Raw genomic sequence first — 18490 nt, 5'->3', positions numbered from 1 at the left:
GTAACTAGTCTCTTTTGCTGCTTATCAGAGATGGGGAAAGGCCGCCACCGTAGGCTGTGCTCTGCCACACCGGAGTACGAGTTGGATGCTTTCAAGTTCTTCAGTATCATACTTGGGAATTCCTCTGAGAGGCAGGTATATAAAGGAGATATCACCCCTTCACCCATCTCATTATGATAAATCTGTTGTTTGCTACATCACTCCTTGTCCCATATTGCAGAGGCTGCCTGGAACTTTTACGAACATGTTGGACGGCCATCGGCCAAAGAATGTGAAGCTGCGACAAGCCGGCAGAGGGCTTTGCAGGCATTGGGACAATGGAGTTGCTGATCAGGTACGACCACATGTACATGTGTGGTGGCTGGGAGCAGTTCTACCATGCCTATGACCTGCGGCACAGGTGCTTCCTTCTCTTCAGGTACGACGGCGATGCCATGCTCACCGTGAAGGTGTTCAACACGACTATGTGTCGCATGCGCTACTAGGACGACGACGATGCCAGTATGTTCCGCCTCTTCTTCCTCTACATTTGGCTTTGTCTCATATCGATTGCTAACAGTCATTGTTGCATTTGGTCAGGCAATGGGAGCAGCGGCAGCGACTCTGGCTACAGCCAAAGCAGCAGCGACTCTGGCTGCAACAAAAGCAGCAGCGAGGATGATCTGGAATGGAGTGGGGAAGAAGAGGAGCAGAGTGGGGATGAGGAGGTGCTGGCTGGCGATGGGCAAGAGATGGTGGTGGCTGAGGATGACCTAGCGATGGTGGTGGTTGATGATGGGCAAGAGATGGTGGTGGCTGACGATGGGCAAGAGATGGTGGTGGCTGAGGATGACCTAGCGATGGTGCTGCCTGAAGATGGCGTCGTGATGGTGGTGTTGCCTGACAATGACCTCGCGATGGTGGTGGCGTCGGCGATCCCACAGCCGGGCGACATGACCATGCCAATTATGGTAGAAGACTACATCCCACTGCCTCCACTGCCTCGCCGCTCTAGGCGCATCAGGATGATGAAGGTGAAGGAGAAGAAGGAGGAGCGAACTATGTCAGGTATGTCAGATCTCCAAAATGATCTATACTTAGCTTTGTTTCCTTTGAAATGACATAAGTTAGCTCTAATATGCTAAGTTATCTCTAATGTGCTTAGTTTCCTAGATTTTCTCAATAATGACATACACTTGGCTTACTTATATAAAAAATGGCATAATTATGCTTAGTTAACTCAAAAATGGCATAATTAGTTAAGTTAGCTCCAAAATGACCCATTTAACCTAGGTTAGCTCCAATATGATCCATTTTACCTAGGTTAGCTCCAAAATGACCAAGTTTACCTAGGTTAGCTCCAATATGATCCATTTTAGCTAGGTTAGCACCAATATGATCCATTTTAGCTAGGTTAGCACAAAAATGACCTATACTTACCTTATTTTCCTCCAAATTGACATAATAAGCTTAGTTAGCTAAAAATGGCATAATTACCTATGAAAGATCTAAAATGACACAAATAAGGAATAAGAAGAAGAAAAACAAGGAAGTGGGGGAAAAGAAAGAATAGAAGAAGAAAGAGAAGAAAAAGAAAGAATAAAAGAAGAAGAATGAGAAGGAAAAGGGTAAAAATCTCCTTCTTCTTCTTCTAGTATTCTTCTTCTTCTTTTTCTTATTCTTCTTGTAGTCTTCTTCTTCTTCTCCAAAATGACCTAAGTTAGCTCTAAGTTCGCTCTAATATGCTTAGTTACCTAGGTTAGCTCAATAAAGACTTATACTTAGCTGCTTTATATCAAAAATGGCATAATATGCTTAGTTCACTCAAAAATGGCATAATTAGATAGGTTAGCTCCATTTTACCTAAGTATGCTTACTTCTTATTCTAGTCTTCTTCTTCTTCACTTTCTTCTTCTTCTTCTAGTCTTCTTCTTCTAAATTTCTTGTTTCCCATTTTGCATATTTCATTTAATGCACGGAAGCTTGCATGGATGGAGTGCTTCTTTTCCCTTTCTGCTTTTATTTTGTATCGATTAACTTGCATGGATGGAACTTGTTATATGGATGGATGGATAGGTGTTGAAACTTTTGTCATATGTATGGATGGAACTATGTGTTGGTTATGTATGTATATATGATGAAACTTGTTTGTTTGATATGTCTGCTGTGAAATTTGTGTGTTGAAACTTGTGTGTTGAAATTGAATGAATTTAAGAAAAAACAGGGGCTATACAGGATCTTTGCCGTCCACTGGCAGACGGCAAAGAGCTTTGCCATAAGCCAACAGACGGCAAAGATGCCATGTGGCAGCTACCTGTGCAACCTGGGGGCTAGCCTATTTGGTTACTTTGTCGTCCGCTGGCTGACGGCAAAGGCGCAATGGTCTTTGTCGTCTGCCAGCGGACGACAAAGCGCACCGTTAACCCCCTAACGGCCATAAGCTGCCACGAGTGCCGTCCAGGACCTTTGCCATCCGCCAAACGACAAAGACCATTTCATCTTTGCCGTCCGCCAGCAGACGACCAAAAAGGCCTTCGTCGTAGCCTATTCAGCCGGACATGTTGCCGTCTGCTGAAGGACGGCAAAGGCCTTTGCCATCCGCCAGGTATGTCTTTGCTGTCTCCCTTGGCAGACGACAAAGTGCCTGATTCCTGTAGTGCATGGCTTTTCCGGCTTTGATGACTTCTCTATAGGACAATGATTTTGCAAGACCATGACCTAGATGACTTTTTGTCCCTAATCAAGAATCTTAATCTAGCTCCAGATTGGATCCCGGATGAAAAACAAATCTCATGGGGCACCTAGATTTTTTGTAACCGTGGTAATCTCGTGGTGCACCATATACCTTAACCACGGTTACCGAACATTTTTTTGAATGAATCCAAATCCAAGAATAGGATGAATTGGGAAAAATCGGTAACTTTATGGCATCAAAAGGAGAAAGAACAACTCCAAGATTTTGGTCAAAATTGCGTAAAGTCAAAATACACAGCTCAGACTTCAATCTCCTCCAGGTGGGACACATCCCACAACCCTAAGATCGCCCTCCATGACGCCAAGAAGCCATCTACGAGGAAGGAGACAAGGAAGAAGAAGGAGGAGAATCACAATACCGCCACTAGCGCGACCCTAGGGTCGGCGCTAATGCCATCATCTCCACTGCGCCATCACGGCATCGTTGTCGTCACCTCTGCCATTTCAGTCATGAGAACCAATATCTCCATGGCACCTTTCATGTTAAATTTTGTAGTCCACTCGTATCGTCGTGTCGTGCCTCCCATAATACAGTAAAAATTTGGAACTTTTAAAGAAAGTTCTGCCACCTCATAAATATAAGAGATGTGATGGCCGATTGAGCAACGCCCAATCAATCAATCTACCACTTTTACCTTTATCTTTTTATCTCTCCTTCATTTTATTATTCCCCATTATTCTTTGTCCTTCACGTTCGGTGGCAGTGATCCAAGAGACCCTAGGGGTGTTCAGGTCGATCTAGGGCATCCCATAGCAAGCGCTCCCTCATCGGGTCCCTCCCAGGCATCTGGGGTTTCGGGTCCTCAACGTATCTCATCGCGTATCTTGTGTATATGGGGAGACTCCTCCGGCAACGTTGGATTTCTTATCACACTTGACGCCGGGGTACACATGATGTGTTCGTGTGCAAACGAAAGCCAATTAGCTTTGTAACAAGTAAGCTTAGCTTTAGTTTATCAATAATGAAGTTGTGGACTACAAATCTATTCTTCCCAGCCCAGGTAGGATGAGAGGGTGCCCAAGCCCAACGTGTGAATTGTTAAGAGTCCATATTAGGAGCAAGGGAAATATACTTCATTTGATTACGAGAATTTTGATCAGTACATTTACTAAAGAGGAAGGGACATTTACTCCAATTTGGTGTTTTCCCAGAACTATCACAAGAAATATAATGATATGTGCAAAAATGGAGGCATCATTATTATCGGCCCTATTGCAAACAATCAAGTAATTCACAAACATCGAGGAGTGTATGGGGGGACCAGAGGAGCCAGTTGGATACCTTCCAAATATTATAATTTTAGCCTTATTGTAGACAAAGTGACAGTTCATTGACAACAAGAGTGAAAAGATACGACGATAACAGACAACCTTGTTGGATACCCTTGAGTGACTCGAAAGCAGTGAAAAGGTTGGGCATTAATGTTAACGGCAAAAAAGACATACATCATGTGTTTGAATATTAAGTTTATGAAATGATAATGCAATCCTTTAGAGTTCAGGTTAGCCGGCCGCACCTCTACTAGTACATGAGTGTATTTTCATGCCATTGCCAATGGTCTCCTTAGGCATTGCACCACTGTAGTGATTTGGGATGGACCTAGGTTGCTCCATGACAAGGTTGAGACGACTTTTACAAAGATTTTCTAGCGACAAGATTTACTCATGTCGATGACTTCTACATAGATCTTTTCTAGAGACAACCTAGGGGAGGGGTGGGGCTGCACCCAGACCCGTGGACTGGGGCCGACAAGGTGTCGGAAGCAGAGAATGCCCTCCTCCTCCCTTACACTAAAAATGATGTTGAAGCCGCTATCTTGTCCATGCATCCGGATTCGGTGCCAGGTCCCGATGGTTTGCATGAACGGTTTATTTTGAAATTTTGGAGTGCAATCAAAAGGGCAGTGACGGACATTTTCTAGGATTTCTATGTTGGGGTGCTTGACGCCTCGCATTTAAACTATGGTCTTGCAACGTTAATCCCAAAGTTAGTGGGAGAGACGGATATCCCAATAGTTCGGGCAGATCATGATTATTAACGTGGTCTTTCATATACTAGCTAAGCGCATGCCATGCATTAGGGTGGCTCCTATGGCTGGATTATCCATCAGAACCAATCAACCTTTAAAAAAGGCTGGTTTATTAAGAATATTATGGATGCATTTTTTTGTACTTTTAGGCAAGTTCAGTCACTTCTTTAACACAACAGCTTCACTCACTGAGGTACCACCTGGTGTGTGCTTGTTTGTGTGCGCGCGTTGTAGAGGGGGGGGGGGTCAACGTACACATAACAATCAGCTCGTGAGAAAGGCATACCGTAAAACTACAATATTTTTCAGCATAAATATAGAAGAGTGAAAATCCGGACAATATTTCATAGAAAAGTTTAAAAAATTTGCTCTATTGCTAGGAGAACATCCCTCGCTCCTCCTTCTGTCATGTGTTCACTCTTCATCCATTTGTATGGGTGATGTCTATCCTAACCCAAGCAAGGGAAGATTTTTTAGGCACACCATGCCGCCAGTTCTTCTCTATCGGTAGGTTGCCACATTCTTCTCCTCTACCGGGCCTGCCGGTGCTGGGAGGCTCAGTCTACCTAACACATGTGTAGTTTCCTCCTATTTGCGAGTTTTAGGTAGGATTTTGATGTCCATTCGTTAGGCCCTTTTACCGGTGATGGTAAGATCACACAATAAAGTCGACTCCGGTGGTGCGTCATTGATGGTGTCAAACGTTTGTCCGACGAATACTTCTTCCTCGATCCTTCCCATATCAACGGTGTTGTATGTGATAACATAAATTGCACACAAACATAGATTCCTGCCATCCATTCTGAGTGGTAAGGCTAGGGTTTGCATGATTTGTTAGGGTGGCGGTCAGCGGTGGTTCCATTCCTAGTTGAATCCTCCAGCCTCATCTTTATTGTTGTGAGGCCTACGAGATTTAGTGGAGGTTGCATTTTTGGATCTACGGCTTTTCCTGCTTTGATGACTTATCTGTAGGAGAACGACTTGGCAAGACCATGAACTAGATGACTTTTTGTCCCTGGTCAAGTATTTAATCTAGCTCCAGATTGGATCCCGGATGAAACATAATTCTCGTGGGGCACTCAGATTTTTGGTAACTGTGGTAACCCAAAAATACTGGGTAGTTACCGAGCAAATTTCAATGAATTTGAATCTAGAAAAAAAATCATCCAAAATTCATCAAATTAAAAAAATCAGGATTTCTCGCCCGGTAAGGTGATATTTCCTGAGGTACTGGGATTTGTAGTTACCGCCCGGTAACGGATTTTTTTGCCCGGTACCCAAAACCTTAGCGGTAGGTATATCTGCATGTAATAACATTACTATATGTATAACGTTCATGGATTGGTACAACAAATGTGCAAGCCAAGAGGCACGTAAGACAAACAATCACAAGGAATCTGACCTCTCCTTTCATATATTCTTTTAGAGGGACAACGCAAGCCCAAATCTTCTTGACTGCACAAACATATATTCTAGAGTGGGTGAACACAACCATGTACCCTTTTTACGAAAAGAATGGTAACCCCAGCCTCTGCATCAAGCCATGCACACAGCCACCACCATATACACTAACAAAAAAAATATTTTTCATATTTCTTTGCAGATGAAGTTCACAATATGTATCATTTAGACCTTTACCAATTACTACCAAGGATGGAGATTATTAACTACTACTCAAGCACTTGTTAAACTGTTCGGCAAAAACTGAATGCTAGTGATATAACCCTATGAAGAATAGTTAAGACAGAATCAGCAAAATGCTGATGAGGAGAAGGTTCAGATGCCGATGCTCCGCCACGCCGCGAATGGTTGGATCATTTCAGTCCATGGTCGGGAGGTAGATATGGTGAAAATTGTTCACGGTCAGCATCCTACAGCAGGTAGGGCACGTTGCTCCGAGCCTGGATGGAGGCCTCGATGCACTTCTGACAGAAAAATGTGTCCACAAATAGTCGACGACGCATCGACCAACTCGTTCATGCAGACTAGGTAGCTGAAGTTTGGTTCCTTTGGGAGATCCTTCGAAGCTGCGGGGCATACCTGAGTCACCTTAGGTTGTAGTGTTTAGCTGAGCATTAGGAATATAGTAACCATAGTACCATATTTAGTATTGGTAAAGCATAAGCATAGTGTAGAGTTCTTACCAAGAGTTTGTTGGTTTTAGGTATGTGTACTGTGTTTATTACGAGGTTGTTGTTGGACGCTCTAGATCGACCATTTTGTGTAGGGAGTATCCCCTGAGACAACATTGTGTTCACATGCTCATCAGGAGCCCCCCCCCCCCCCCCTCTCAAACAAGACAATAGATACAAATCTGTAAAATGGAAAAACATGGTCAGGCAAATTAGAGAAGTCACAGAGTAAGTAGTATATTATGTTACACAATAAATAATAGAAAATGGTAAAAAAAACATAGCAGTGGTGGGCGGTATCTAGAGCCCGCCACAGGTACCTCCGCGATCCGGTCATGGACAAGATGTTTCCTTCTGATTGGTCGAAACAATACTACCACGGATTGTTGATGTGGCTCGCATCCACACATCCACACCCGTTTGTGCTTCTTCTAAATGGTGGATGGGAGAGGAGCCACGAAGGTCACCAGCCACAACCACCTCTCTCTCTCTCTCTCTCTCTCTCTCTCTCTCTCTCTCTCTCTCTCTCTCTCTCTCTCCGGCTTCGGCCATCTCCCCTGGCGCCAAGCATGCTCCAGCGCCACCTCGCTCTCCTCTCTCTCCCTCACTAGACCGAATTATTGATTGTCTCCTTTCCACACTACATCGGCTAACCTTACTCACCTTTGTCCGTGCAGATGAGTTGATGCTCCGGTCCATGTATGCAAGCTCAACGCCGGGCGCCGGTCCGTGCGGGTGATGATGCTCCGATGGCAGTGCCTAGGTCACATGCAACCTGCTCGACCATGGGAGCATCGACTTTGTGGAGGTGGAGCGACACCCGACGGATGGAGTGTGGAAGGGTGCACAGAGGCGGCATGGACCGGTGGATCCATCACGCGGCGGTGTTGGCCCATAGATTTTGCATGCCTGTGTGTGTCGACTTTCCGAGTTGGGGCAGGGCCGCACCGTGGAGTGTCGCCATTGCGCCTCCAGGATGTGCATATTCTTTTAATTAGTAAAATCATACCAATGGCGGGTGAATATTGACGCCACCATTGCTAGTTTGTGTCGTTAGTGCCGTTAGTGGGTTATACTAGTGGCGGGCACTAGTTAAAGCCCGCCACTGCTAGGTCTTTACCAGTGGCGTGCAAACGCCCGCCACTGATGCCTTGTTAGCAGTGGCGGGAGGTCAGTGGCGGACGCCCCTAAGAGCCTTGGCCGTCACTGCTAGGCATTCCTGCAGTACTGGTAGAGTAGTGGCCAAGAACTCATTCATACTTGTTCTTGAATATGATGGTTTATGATCTGGTTGTCGCATAGATATAGTTCTATTTGTTCATACCTGTATCCTCATTTACCTTTTGGGGATAAATCTTAGAATCTCCTACTCATCCCAGCTAGCTGATAAACCTTGACATTTCAATGTCCCATCCACATAATAGATATTGGCTCTACATGCAATGTCATTTTGCCTTGCTCTCCTTCTTCTCTCACAAAGTGTAAGATTACAACCCACTCATCTTCTCTCTCCTCTTCTCCACTCTTCTCCGACTCACAAATATGATGTGTCAACTTGTATCACCCCTGCTTAATTTACCTTGTGGTACTTGCCCTGAGAAATAAAGAGATCACAATGGAATATCTCTTTATAATAAGATCAACAAAATAGTGTGTGTGAAAGGACTAAGTACATCAATGTAATGAGAATATACTATAATACCAGAGTTGCTACTTTGCCTGACCGGTAGGACGGGCATACCATACTGTTGCTTCCAACACGAACAAACACATTACCAACATGAGTCTATCTGCTCCTTCTTCTTAATGTGATCCCAGCAAATATTTTTTTTTAACACGGTACAATCACAGATGCTCACATACGCACACATACACTCACCCCTATAAACGCACGCACACACACCCTACCCTATAGGCGCTTCGTAGCTAGTGGACAGGAACATCTCCTCACACTGAATGAAACATCGCCAGAAAATCTGAAATAAATCCAGAAAAATGTACACACTAGTGTCAATTCCAGGACTTGAACCCTAGTGGGATGGTACCTCTACAAGAAAAATAATCATTTGAGCTACGTACAATTCGCATCGCGACTAGATCTTTGGTCCTACGAACCTACTTCAACAACACTCTGCTTGCCTTACATACTGGCCAGAAAGTAACTAGTCGTATGTGAAGGTATCAAACTTTCCCGGCCGTAACAACCATGTGCTCGTAACTCCTAACCGCTCTGACGGGTTCAGTCCGTGTCCTATCGCTGTTGTGCCGCTGGCTACTACGTGGATTACAAGGTTTTTTTCTCCAGGGTGATGGTACGGTAGGAATATAGCCTCCATTACTTTCCGCCTGCGATGAAAAACGATAGGATGGCTCATGCGATGGAGCAACATGTGGCAGCGCTCAGTCGGCTCATTCCGATGCATTTCGATGTTTCATTTTTATTTCCCAGAAGAGTTTTTACTGCTAGTTTGGTCAATAGATCCGAATATAGACAAATGTTGGAAACTGGGCGCTCTTTTGGGTGATGTTTTGAGGGTAGATGCTGATAAGTTTGGGAACATTTTTTCTGAGTTTCTTCGTGTACGTGTAAACCACAATGTAAACACTCATCTCCTGCGTGAGATCAGTTCTAGGGAACTATGGGAAGATGAGTGGATGGATCTAGAGGTTAAGTATGAGAGGGCACCTAGGTTCTGTATGTACTGTGGGCACATAGGCCATGGGGAGATAGACTGTAGGCTGCCGGTGGACGACCAAACAGTGAGGTTCACAGGCTCCATGAGAGCGTCGCCTTTCAAGATGAGCAAGAACAAGGGAGGCTTCGTGGCACCGGATGCCTGCAGTGCAAGGCGCTTCCTCCACTTTGGCTCGGAAGTGTACGGGGAGACATGGACAGCCCCGGCCAAACTGGCGTGGGAAAGGCTCAGAAAGGATAAAGAGACGAGGGACAACACCGGCTCACAGGAGATGGTTAGATACAGAAGGATCCCCGATGATATCTTGCTTGATCCAGGTGTACAAGCGGCAAGGGAAGATGGACCTGACCAGGGAGATGCAAGGAAGATGAGTGTCGGGGAAAACACTGTGGCGCCCATGGACACTCAACAGCGTGCTGTAGCTTCTACACCAGCAATAGCTACGGGCGCCACGGGCGCTGCCTCACCGCGGGCTGTAGCTTCTACAACAGCAATAGCTACGGTCGCGGCGGACACTGCTTCGACACCACCAACTGGGACAGTGACGGGGGACGACATCGATATAACCCCGGCAGCGCATACCATTGTTGATGCTGCGACCCCTCCGTACCCACCTGGGTTCGGACCGGACGTGGTGTTCAAGGCTACACCGGCTGCTGCTGATCCAGCGGCGGGCGGAGATGATACTGGGGAGGAGGCCCCTGTAGAAGTTGTGGAAGAGGTGGTCAGCCCGGCGAAGCAGGAAGGAGGCACTGGTGTGGACAAGGGCAAAATAAAAAAGAGGTACTCGAGTCAGTTCAAGGGAAGGAGAGGCACAGGGGAGGTGGATTCGATCCTTGGCAAGCGAGCTGGATGTAACACTTCTGTAATCAGACTAGGATTAGAGGGAGAGCTAGCGGATAGTGAAATGCACAAGAAACAGAGAGCTGTTGTGAGAGAGGAGGAGGTGAGTACTAAAGGAGAGATAGGTGGAAAGGAAGCAACTGGCATAGGGGCTGCCAGGGAACTGACGGGGGCCGAGGAAGGCACCCGTCAGGAGGAATGACGATCTTGTGCTGGAACTGCCGGGGTTTGGGCCATCCCGGGACAGTTCGGGAACTTGTGTGCCTAGGGCGCACCTACTGCCCCTCTGTCGTGTTCTTATCTGAAACGCGGCAGTGTGAGGAGAGTGTCAATAGAATAAGAGGGAGGCTAGGTCTGAAGCACTGTATCACCCATGATGGGGTGGGTAAAGGTGCTGGCATCGCCCTGTTCTGGGACGATAGCATTGAAATAAAATTGCTCTCATATGGTCCGAGGTACATTGATGTTCATGTGCGTACTGATCCTCATGGCCCTTTGTGGCAAGGCACTTTTGTGTATGGCGAACCAAAATCCCACGAGCGACACCATATGTGGAATCTACTCAAGAGAATTAAGCAAAGATCAACTCAGCCGTGGATGATAATAGGAGACTTTAACGAAACTATGTGGCAGGGGGAGCATTTCTCGGCCACAAGATGGTCTGAAAGAAATATGAGTAATTTTAGAGAAGCTCTAGCTTGGTGTGATGTGCATGATCTAGGCTACCAGGGACCGGACTGGACCTTTGACAACAAGCAGGCGGGAATTAAGAAAGTGCGTGCACGTTTGGATAGAGGCGTGGCCTCCATGGAGTGGAGCGAATTATTCCCTCATGCTCATGTACAACACATAGTCACCTCACGGTCAGATCACTTCCCACTCCTTTTGTCATATGAAAGGGAAGTTCAAAACAGTGCAAACAAGAGATACTTCAGGTATGAATCTATGTGGGAAAGAGTCCAGTCTCTGGAGCCGACAGTAAAAGAAACATGGGACATGGAAGGGCCAGCAAAATCGCTAGCTGATGTAATGCAGAAACTGGGAAGTGTCCAGAAGTCGCTTACTGAATGGTCCAAGAAGGATTTTGGGTCTATCACTTGGAACATCAAAAAGAAGAGGCAGCGTCTCAAAAAGTTGCTAGAGAGGCCATACAGAAATGAAACGGAGATGCTAGTAAAGAAAGTTTCAGCTGAGCTAGATGAACTATTGATACGAGAAGAAATGATGTGGCGGCAGCGCTCACGAGCAACTTGGATTCGGGAAGGGGACCAAAACACAAAATTCTTCCACCGGAAAGCTACTTGGCGACAAAAGAAAAATGTAATAAAAAAATTGAAAAACAGTAATGGGGCATGGGTCGAAAGAAAGGAGGATCTGAATAGTTTGGCAACAGAGTTCTTCAAAGAGCTATACACAAAGGATAGGGGAGTTGCACCATTTGAACTAATAGAGATGCTACCGCGCAGGGTGACTGAGGAGATGAACACAAGTTTAACGAAGGAGTTTACAGAAAAAGAAATCAGCGACGCACTCTTTCAGATTGGACCACTGAAGGCGCCGGGGCCAGATGGCTTTCCGGTACGCTTCTTCCAACTAAACTAGGGGACGTTGAAGAAGGATGTAGTTTCTGCGGTGTTGAGTTTTTTTGAGAATGGAATCATGCCAGAGGGCGTTAATGACACAGCGATAGTGCTTATTGCGAAAGGGAAGAACCCACAAAGTTTGAAAGAATTCAGACTGATCAGTCTCTGCAGTGTAATATATAAAGTAATCTCCAAATGCCTCGTGAACCGACCACGGTCGTTCTTGGATGAGCTAATATCGGAAACCCAGAGTGTGTTTATACCCGGACGGATGATCACGGACAATGCCATTATCGCCTTCTTGTGCTTCCATAAAATACAACAGAGTAAGAATCCTCACAATACTCACCGTGCGTACAAGTTAGATCTGGCCAAAGCCTATGACAGAGTTGACTGGGACTTTCTTGAAGGAGCTCTGGAGAAGGTGGGTTTCAGTGCTGTGTGGATTGGTTGGATCATGAAGTGTGTGAAATCTGTCCGATTCCAAGTGAAAATGAATGGGGGAATGTTAGAGGCCTTCATTCCTACAAGAGGACTCAGACAGGGCGATCCCTTGAGCCCATATTTGTTCCTCTTTATTACTGATGGGCTGGCTACAATCTTTAACAGGGAGGTTCGAGGTGGATGCATCTCTCCTGTAAAAGTGGCTCGCAATAGGCCTGGGATCTCTAATCTTCTTTTTGCAGATGATAGTTTGGTATTTTTCAAAGCCACCAGAGAACAAGCTAGAGTGGTGAAAGGAGCTCTATCCATGTTCCAAAAATGCACGGGGCAGCTCCTAAGTAGCAGTAAGTGCTCTATCTTATTTAGTGAGCATTGTCCTAATACACTTCAGCAGGAAATTAAAGATATCCTTGCGTGTGATACAGCTACTTTCGAAAGCAAATACTTGGGTCTTCCAACCCCGAAAGGGAGAATGAAAGATGCAAAATTCCAGCCCATCATGGACAAATTTCTCAAAAAAATGCAACGATTGGGATGGAAGACATATGTCCTTTGCTGCGAAGGAGGTGAATGTGAAGTCGGTGGTCCAGGCTCTTCCGACATATGCCATGGGGGTTTTCAAATTCTCGGTGGGTTTTTGTGACAAGTATGAGCGACTGATTAGAGAGTTCTGGTGGGGAGAGGAGGAAGGGCATAGGAAAGTTCATTGGATGGCATGGGAGCAAATGGTAAAGCCCAAAAGAGCAGGAGGGATCGGCTTTCGAGATATGAAAATTTTCAACCAAGCTCTTCTTGCCAGGCAAGGTTGGCGCCTCCTCCAACGGCCAGATAGCCTATGTGCCCGTGTCCTAAAATCAAAATACTATCCTAAAGGTAAGCTTCTGGACACAGTGTTTGCGTCAGATGCCTCTCAGACATGGAGAGGAATTGAACATGGGCTGGAGCTATTGAAGAAAGGACTGATATGGAGAGTTGGAAATGGGAAACAAATCCAAATCCAAAGAGACCAATGGGTCCCTAGAAAGAGCGGCCTCAAGGTTACTGAATTTAAGAAGAGGTCAAGATTGAGATGGGTGAATCAACTCATGAAACATGATGCCAAAGAATGGGATGAGGCCCTGATACACCAACTGTTTCACAGTTTCGATGCAAATGAAATATGTAAGATCAAAATTCCAAGGAGGGATGTCGACAACTGTGTTGCATGGCACGGCAAAAAATCTGGAATATTCTCCGTGCGGAGTGCATATAAGCTGGGGGAACTCAGCTCAAACAACAGGCCATACCACCAGCCTCTAGTTTTGGTGCTGAAGCTGATAATAGATGCATATGGGATTACATTTGGAAGGCAAAAGTCCCGGAGAAGGTTAGGATTTTTGCTTGGCGAGTAGCCACAGAAACTCTTCCCACAAAGGAAAACAAGTGGAAAAGAACCCTGGAAATTGATAACATATGCAACATATGTGGGAGCAAGACTGAAAATGAATTCCATGCGGTGATTGAATGCACAAAAGCCAGAGCGCTTAGGCATGAAATGAGGTCAGTCTGGGAACTACCCTCAGAAGACAGTTTTCGTTTTACAGGAAATGATTGGCTACAAAACCTCCTGGGCTCATGTACTCCTGTAGTACGCAGAAATGTGCTCCTGTTGTTATGGCGAGCATGGTGGCTAAGGGATGACTGCATCCATGCAAAAGGCAGGGCAATGGTGGGTCAGTCGGTCCAATTCTTGGTTAAATATGCGGATGAAATCAGTCTAGGAGAAAGACGACACACGGATAATATGGCCAATGTTCAAGTGGTGGAACATCACGGAAGTAACAAAGAAGAGGGGAAGCGTGAGGAAATTAAGAAAGGGAAGCAAGCCACGGGGCTGGGACAGATTAATGGCCTGCCCGTCAATGACAGAGATGAGTGCCATATAGAGCAATCAGCCCCAACTCAACTTGTGAGACGGTGTTCATCTAGGAGCCAATGGGTTCTCCGACTGCAGGTACCTGGAAGCTGAATACTGATGCATCATTCATACCGAGCACGGGGGAGTCCGCAGCTGGATTCATAGTCAGAGACTACAGGGGGCTTGTTGTGGTCTCAGGTGGAAATCGTCTGCAGTCGTGCAAAGATCCGGAAGAAGCCGAACTAGCTGCGATATTACACGGACTCTCTGTTGTAAGTAAAATTTACGTCAGACCTCTATGTGTGGAAACAGACTGTGCATCCATTCCAGCGCTACTGGACTTCAAATTACACAATCAATCTGCCCTTTTCCCCCTTGTCACGGACAGTAGGGACCTCATGAAAATGTTCAGTGAAGTCACCATCAAGGCCGTGAGAAGATCCAGCAACAACCTAGCACATGAGCTTGCCGCTCTTGCTAGAATACATGGAGATTATAAATGTATAGGAGATGTCCCCCTCACTCTTAAACCCCTCCTCATGGAGGATTGTATTATCTCCTCAGTGGTAATATAACTGTAGGCTGGGCCTTTTCTCAAAAAAAAAGAATGACACATATGCTATTGCCCAAAAACCAAGGCCCATATAATGGAAGCACCACTTAGTGTGAAAAAATAGAAGATATTAGGAAGGATGCAAAAATATATAATAGCACGAAGGAGAGCATCATGTCCTGGTTGGAGACTGTTTCGGTAAGGAATTGTCAAGCAGGCAAGTAGTGTGAGGAAATACAATTATGTCTTTTAAGGGAGATTGGGCCATATCTCAATTGGAAATAAATTATCAGTCTGATGTCTTTTAGGGCTCTACTCAACTTGTTCCTAGTCGGTCGACCAGTAACAGTGTCTACTGCTATTGCTAATTAAACATGATAGCCTTGCACAGACACATATCCTAGAGTGCATGCGTGAACACACCATATACCCTGACAAGCAAAAAATATATTTGTAATTCTTTGCAGATGTTCACAATACCATGGCACATGTTTCAAATTCCCACGAGAAAGGTATCCTTTACCACCAAGGATGCAGATTAAAAGTTTGTTTACTATGAGTCGAGCACTTATTAAATCGTTGCTTTGAATTCTAGTGATAACCCCATGAAGAATAGTTCAGACAGAATCACAAAAATGCCGTTAAGGAGGAAGGGTCGGGTGTTGATACTCCACCACGCCTAGAATGGCTGGATCAGCTCAATCCATCGCCGGGAGGTAGATTCGGTGGAAATTTCTCATGGTCAGCCTCCTACGACAGGTAGGGCACTTCTTCTGAAATCGGATGGAGGCCTCTATGCATTTCTTGCAGAAGATGTGGCCGCAGATAGTAGACGATGCATCGACCAGCTCATTGATGCAGACTGGGCAGGTGAATTTTGGTTCCCTTGGGAGATCCTTCACAGGTGCCGGGCGTCCCTGCGCCACCTTGGGCTGTAGTGTTTAGCAGAGCTTTAGGGATACATATAGTAACAATAATATTTCGTATATGTAAAGCAGTAGCACAGTCTAGAGTTATTACAGAGAATCTGTTGGCTTCACGTGTATCCAGATTGTGTGTTAACAGGTTGTTATTGGACGCTCCAGAAAGATCATGTCGTGTAGGGTTTATCCCTAGTGAAAGCATTGTGTTCACATGCCCATCAGAAGCTCCTTCTAGGAAAAAAATGCAAGACATACGAAGTTAGTAAACGGGAAACATGGTCAGGCAAACTAGGGAGAAAAAATCCTCCCAAGACTTAATAGTCTATGTGTAATTGGAAAATTCAGATATGAATATGGGTAAATTGTTCCAGTAATACATCTTTCAGGCTAGCATTTTACTTAGAGCTTTTTCTATCACATAATAGCTACTTAGTGGATGCATGGCTTCATTCTGAACACAGATGCTGGACTAAAAAACAGTGGTGTTTGTTACAAGATAAGTTGATTTTTATCCAGTATAGTACGCTGCTGGCTTCCTAGGCTAGAAGTCCCAAACTAATGTCTACATATCCAACTAATCTCAGTCATCAAATCATATGTTAATCCAACGACTTACATTGCTGCAATGGTGAGTCGTTGAACATGTCTTACACGCAATTAATATCATAGCAAGTATCAATATCGGCATAAATTTACAACATAATTGGTGAACAATTAATATTCTACCTAATATCAACATGCAACTAATATCATATCTAGTATTAATGTGCATTAAATGTACACATTTACTACTAGCCTTAATAAGGATATGCGTGGGTAAGATCTCAGTAAATCTATCTGTACCTGGCAGTGAGGTATCCATGTTGGCGTTCTGCAGAACCATGTCTGCAGTAGAGGACAAAGGGCCAACATTGCCCGTCACATAAAACATTCTAGAATTTTCACTCGCACCTTGCATGATATTGGATGTCAGATTCATCGCACCATAGCCATGGGAAGATGCTATCTGTCTTAACGATTGTTGATTTTGTCGGTATTGTCGGTTCTGAGCCGTGTAGGTCTTGATAGCAAACATCATTGTTGGCGACATTGGTCGCCTCGTCATGTTGTGGTACTCCATCTGCCCAAACAACCAGACATATCAACAACACACATGGTTAACTAAATGGTAATATTTGATATCTTACTCGGAAATGGACTTGGTTGCCTGAAAACCAAAGCTCCAATAAAGAAGGAAAGAGAGGAACACCTTGTTTGGGTATTTTCTAAACAAGATTTCCTCTAGCCGGCTCGCGAGCGCCCGGAGGCGCGGCCGCCAGAGAGGCAGCAATTGCAACGTTAGCAAAAACTTGAATCTGTGAATTAATATCAGATTCAGATCATTAGCTTTGATAGAGTTTCCCCGCAAAAAAAAAAAAAGCTTTGATAGAGTAGAAGATATCTTTTTGTAACTGTTACAGGGATTCAACCGCAGCCCTTAAATATGCAAAATTTATATGCAAGCCCTGTGAAGGTTCAGGTACATAGTCCACGATTGATCACCTTTGATGATAAGTATTTGTTGGGAATGATACAAGGCAGAGTGATAAACGTGATACTGTTGTTGAGTAGGTCACTGGATACGACTACTTCGCGTTCCAGTTTTTTCTCGAAATATTCTAATCTACGCAATCGCGGTTGGAGCAGAGAAAAGCAGTAAGAGCTTACATCTTCTCTCGGGCGTTGTCCCGGAGCCTCACAAACTGGGGATCGGCCGCGGCGGCAAGGCCCACCACATCCTGCATCTGCGGTTGCCACGGCCGCATCCCGCCGGAGCCGCCAACGCCAAGGCCAGCGCTGCCAACCTGATTCATCAGCGTCCTCTCCCACCCATTCATCTTCCTGCCGCGGGGGGGGGGGGGGGGGGGGGGGGGCGGCGAAAGCTCACCTGGGGGCCGGAGACGAAGAAAGGGGACTTTGACCAATGGCTTACTGGACTTGACTACCTGAGGGGATCAATATATAGCCAGCGGGTGCTGGGCGAGCGCCGTGCTCCCCGTTCTATATCTAACCGGACCACACGTAATTACTTCCTGCCAGGGAACGAGAGAATCGTCCTACGGCCGGTGACACGCGTCAGAATACAGCTGGTTGATATGCGTGGTGCTAGCATTATTTCTGAATTTATTTCAGGATTTTCGACAATGCGTTTTTGGTGGGAGGAGACGTTCCCGTCAACGGCGAGACGCCTACAGTAACTTCGTAAATCTAAAGATGATATATCAGTTCAGTCTTTCGGAGGTGCTCATACGTGTAGGGTGTGCGTGTGTACATTCATAAGGGTGAGTGTATGCATGTGTATATAAGCGCTTGTGTCTGTACCACAGTTTTGATTTTCGGCCGGAAAAAATCAATTTCGGCCTAATTTCGGCCATCTCGGCTGGGCCCGGAATATGTCCCTTTCGCTTCAAAAATTTCAGCCTGTTTTGAAAGTTATGGCCCAGCCCAACATCTAGAAGGCCTCCACTATGGTCCGGCTAAGAAACCATCAAACTGAACGCCCGAACCCTAAACTTCTCGTTTCCTCTGTCTTTCCCTGTGCGGCGCCGCCGCTGCCCGCCTGCTGCTGCCTACCCACGCCCGTCGGGAGCTCCTCCAGTGAAGAGTCCGCATTCCT

The 18490-nt window shown here is 45.6% G+C and overlaps 1 protein-coding gene across 2 annotated transcripts; it reads right to left on the bottom strand.

Annotated features, from left to right (window-relative positions):
* Positions 1–15270: 15270 nt before the first annotated feature.
* On the bottom strand, positions 15271–17716 carry LOC123059025 (probable histone acetyltransferase HAC-like 1). 2 transcript variants are annotated; one of them, XM_044481682.1, is made up of 5 exons: positions 17542–17716; positions 17084–17189; positions 16678–16954; positions 15932–16065; positions 15271–15843 (listed from the first exon to the last, which is right to left on the bottom strand). In XM_044481682.1, the coding sequence occupies exons 1-5, from the start codon at positions 17709–17711 to the stop codon at positions 15610–15612; spliced, it is 921 nt and encodes a 306-aa protein (XP_044337617.1). In that variant the 5' UTR covers positions 17712–17716; the 3' UTR covers positions 15271–15609. The 2 variants fall into 2 exon arrangements, with proteins under 2 accessions (XP_044337617.1, XP_044337618.1); XM_044481683.1 differs by having other exon boundaries at positions 15932–16062.
* Between the last annotated feature and the right edge of the window lie 774 nt (positions 17717–18490).

The sequence above is a fragment of the Triticum aestivum genome, chromosome 3A, assembly GCF_018294505.1.
Source record: "Triticum aestivum cultivar Chinese Spring chromosome 3A, IWGSC CS RefSeq v2.1, whole genome shotgun sequence".
Classification (NCBI taxonomy): Eukaryota; Viridiplantae; Streptophyta; class Magnoliopsida; order Poales; family Poaceae; genus Triticum; species Triticum aestivum.
This window is presented reverse-complemented; position numbering and strand designations above follow the sequence as displayed.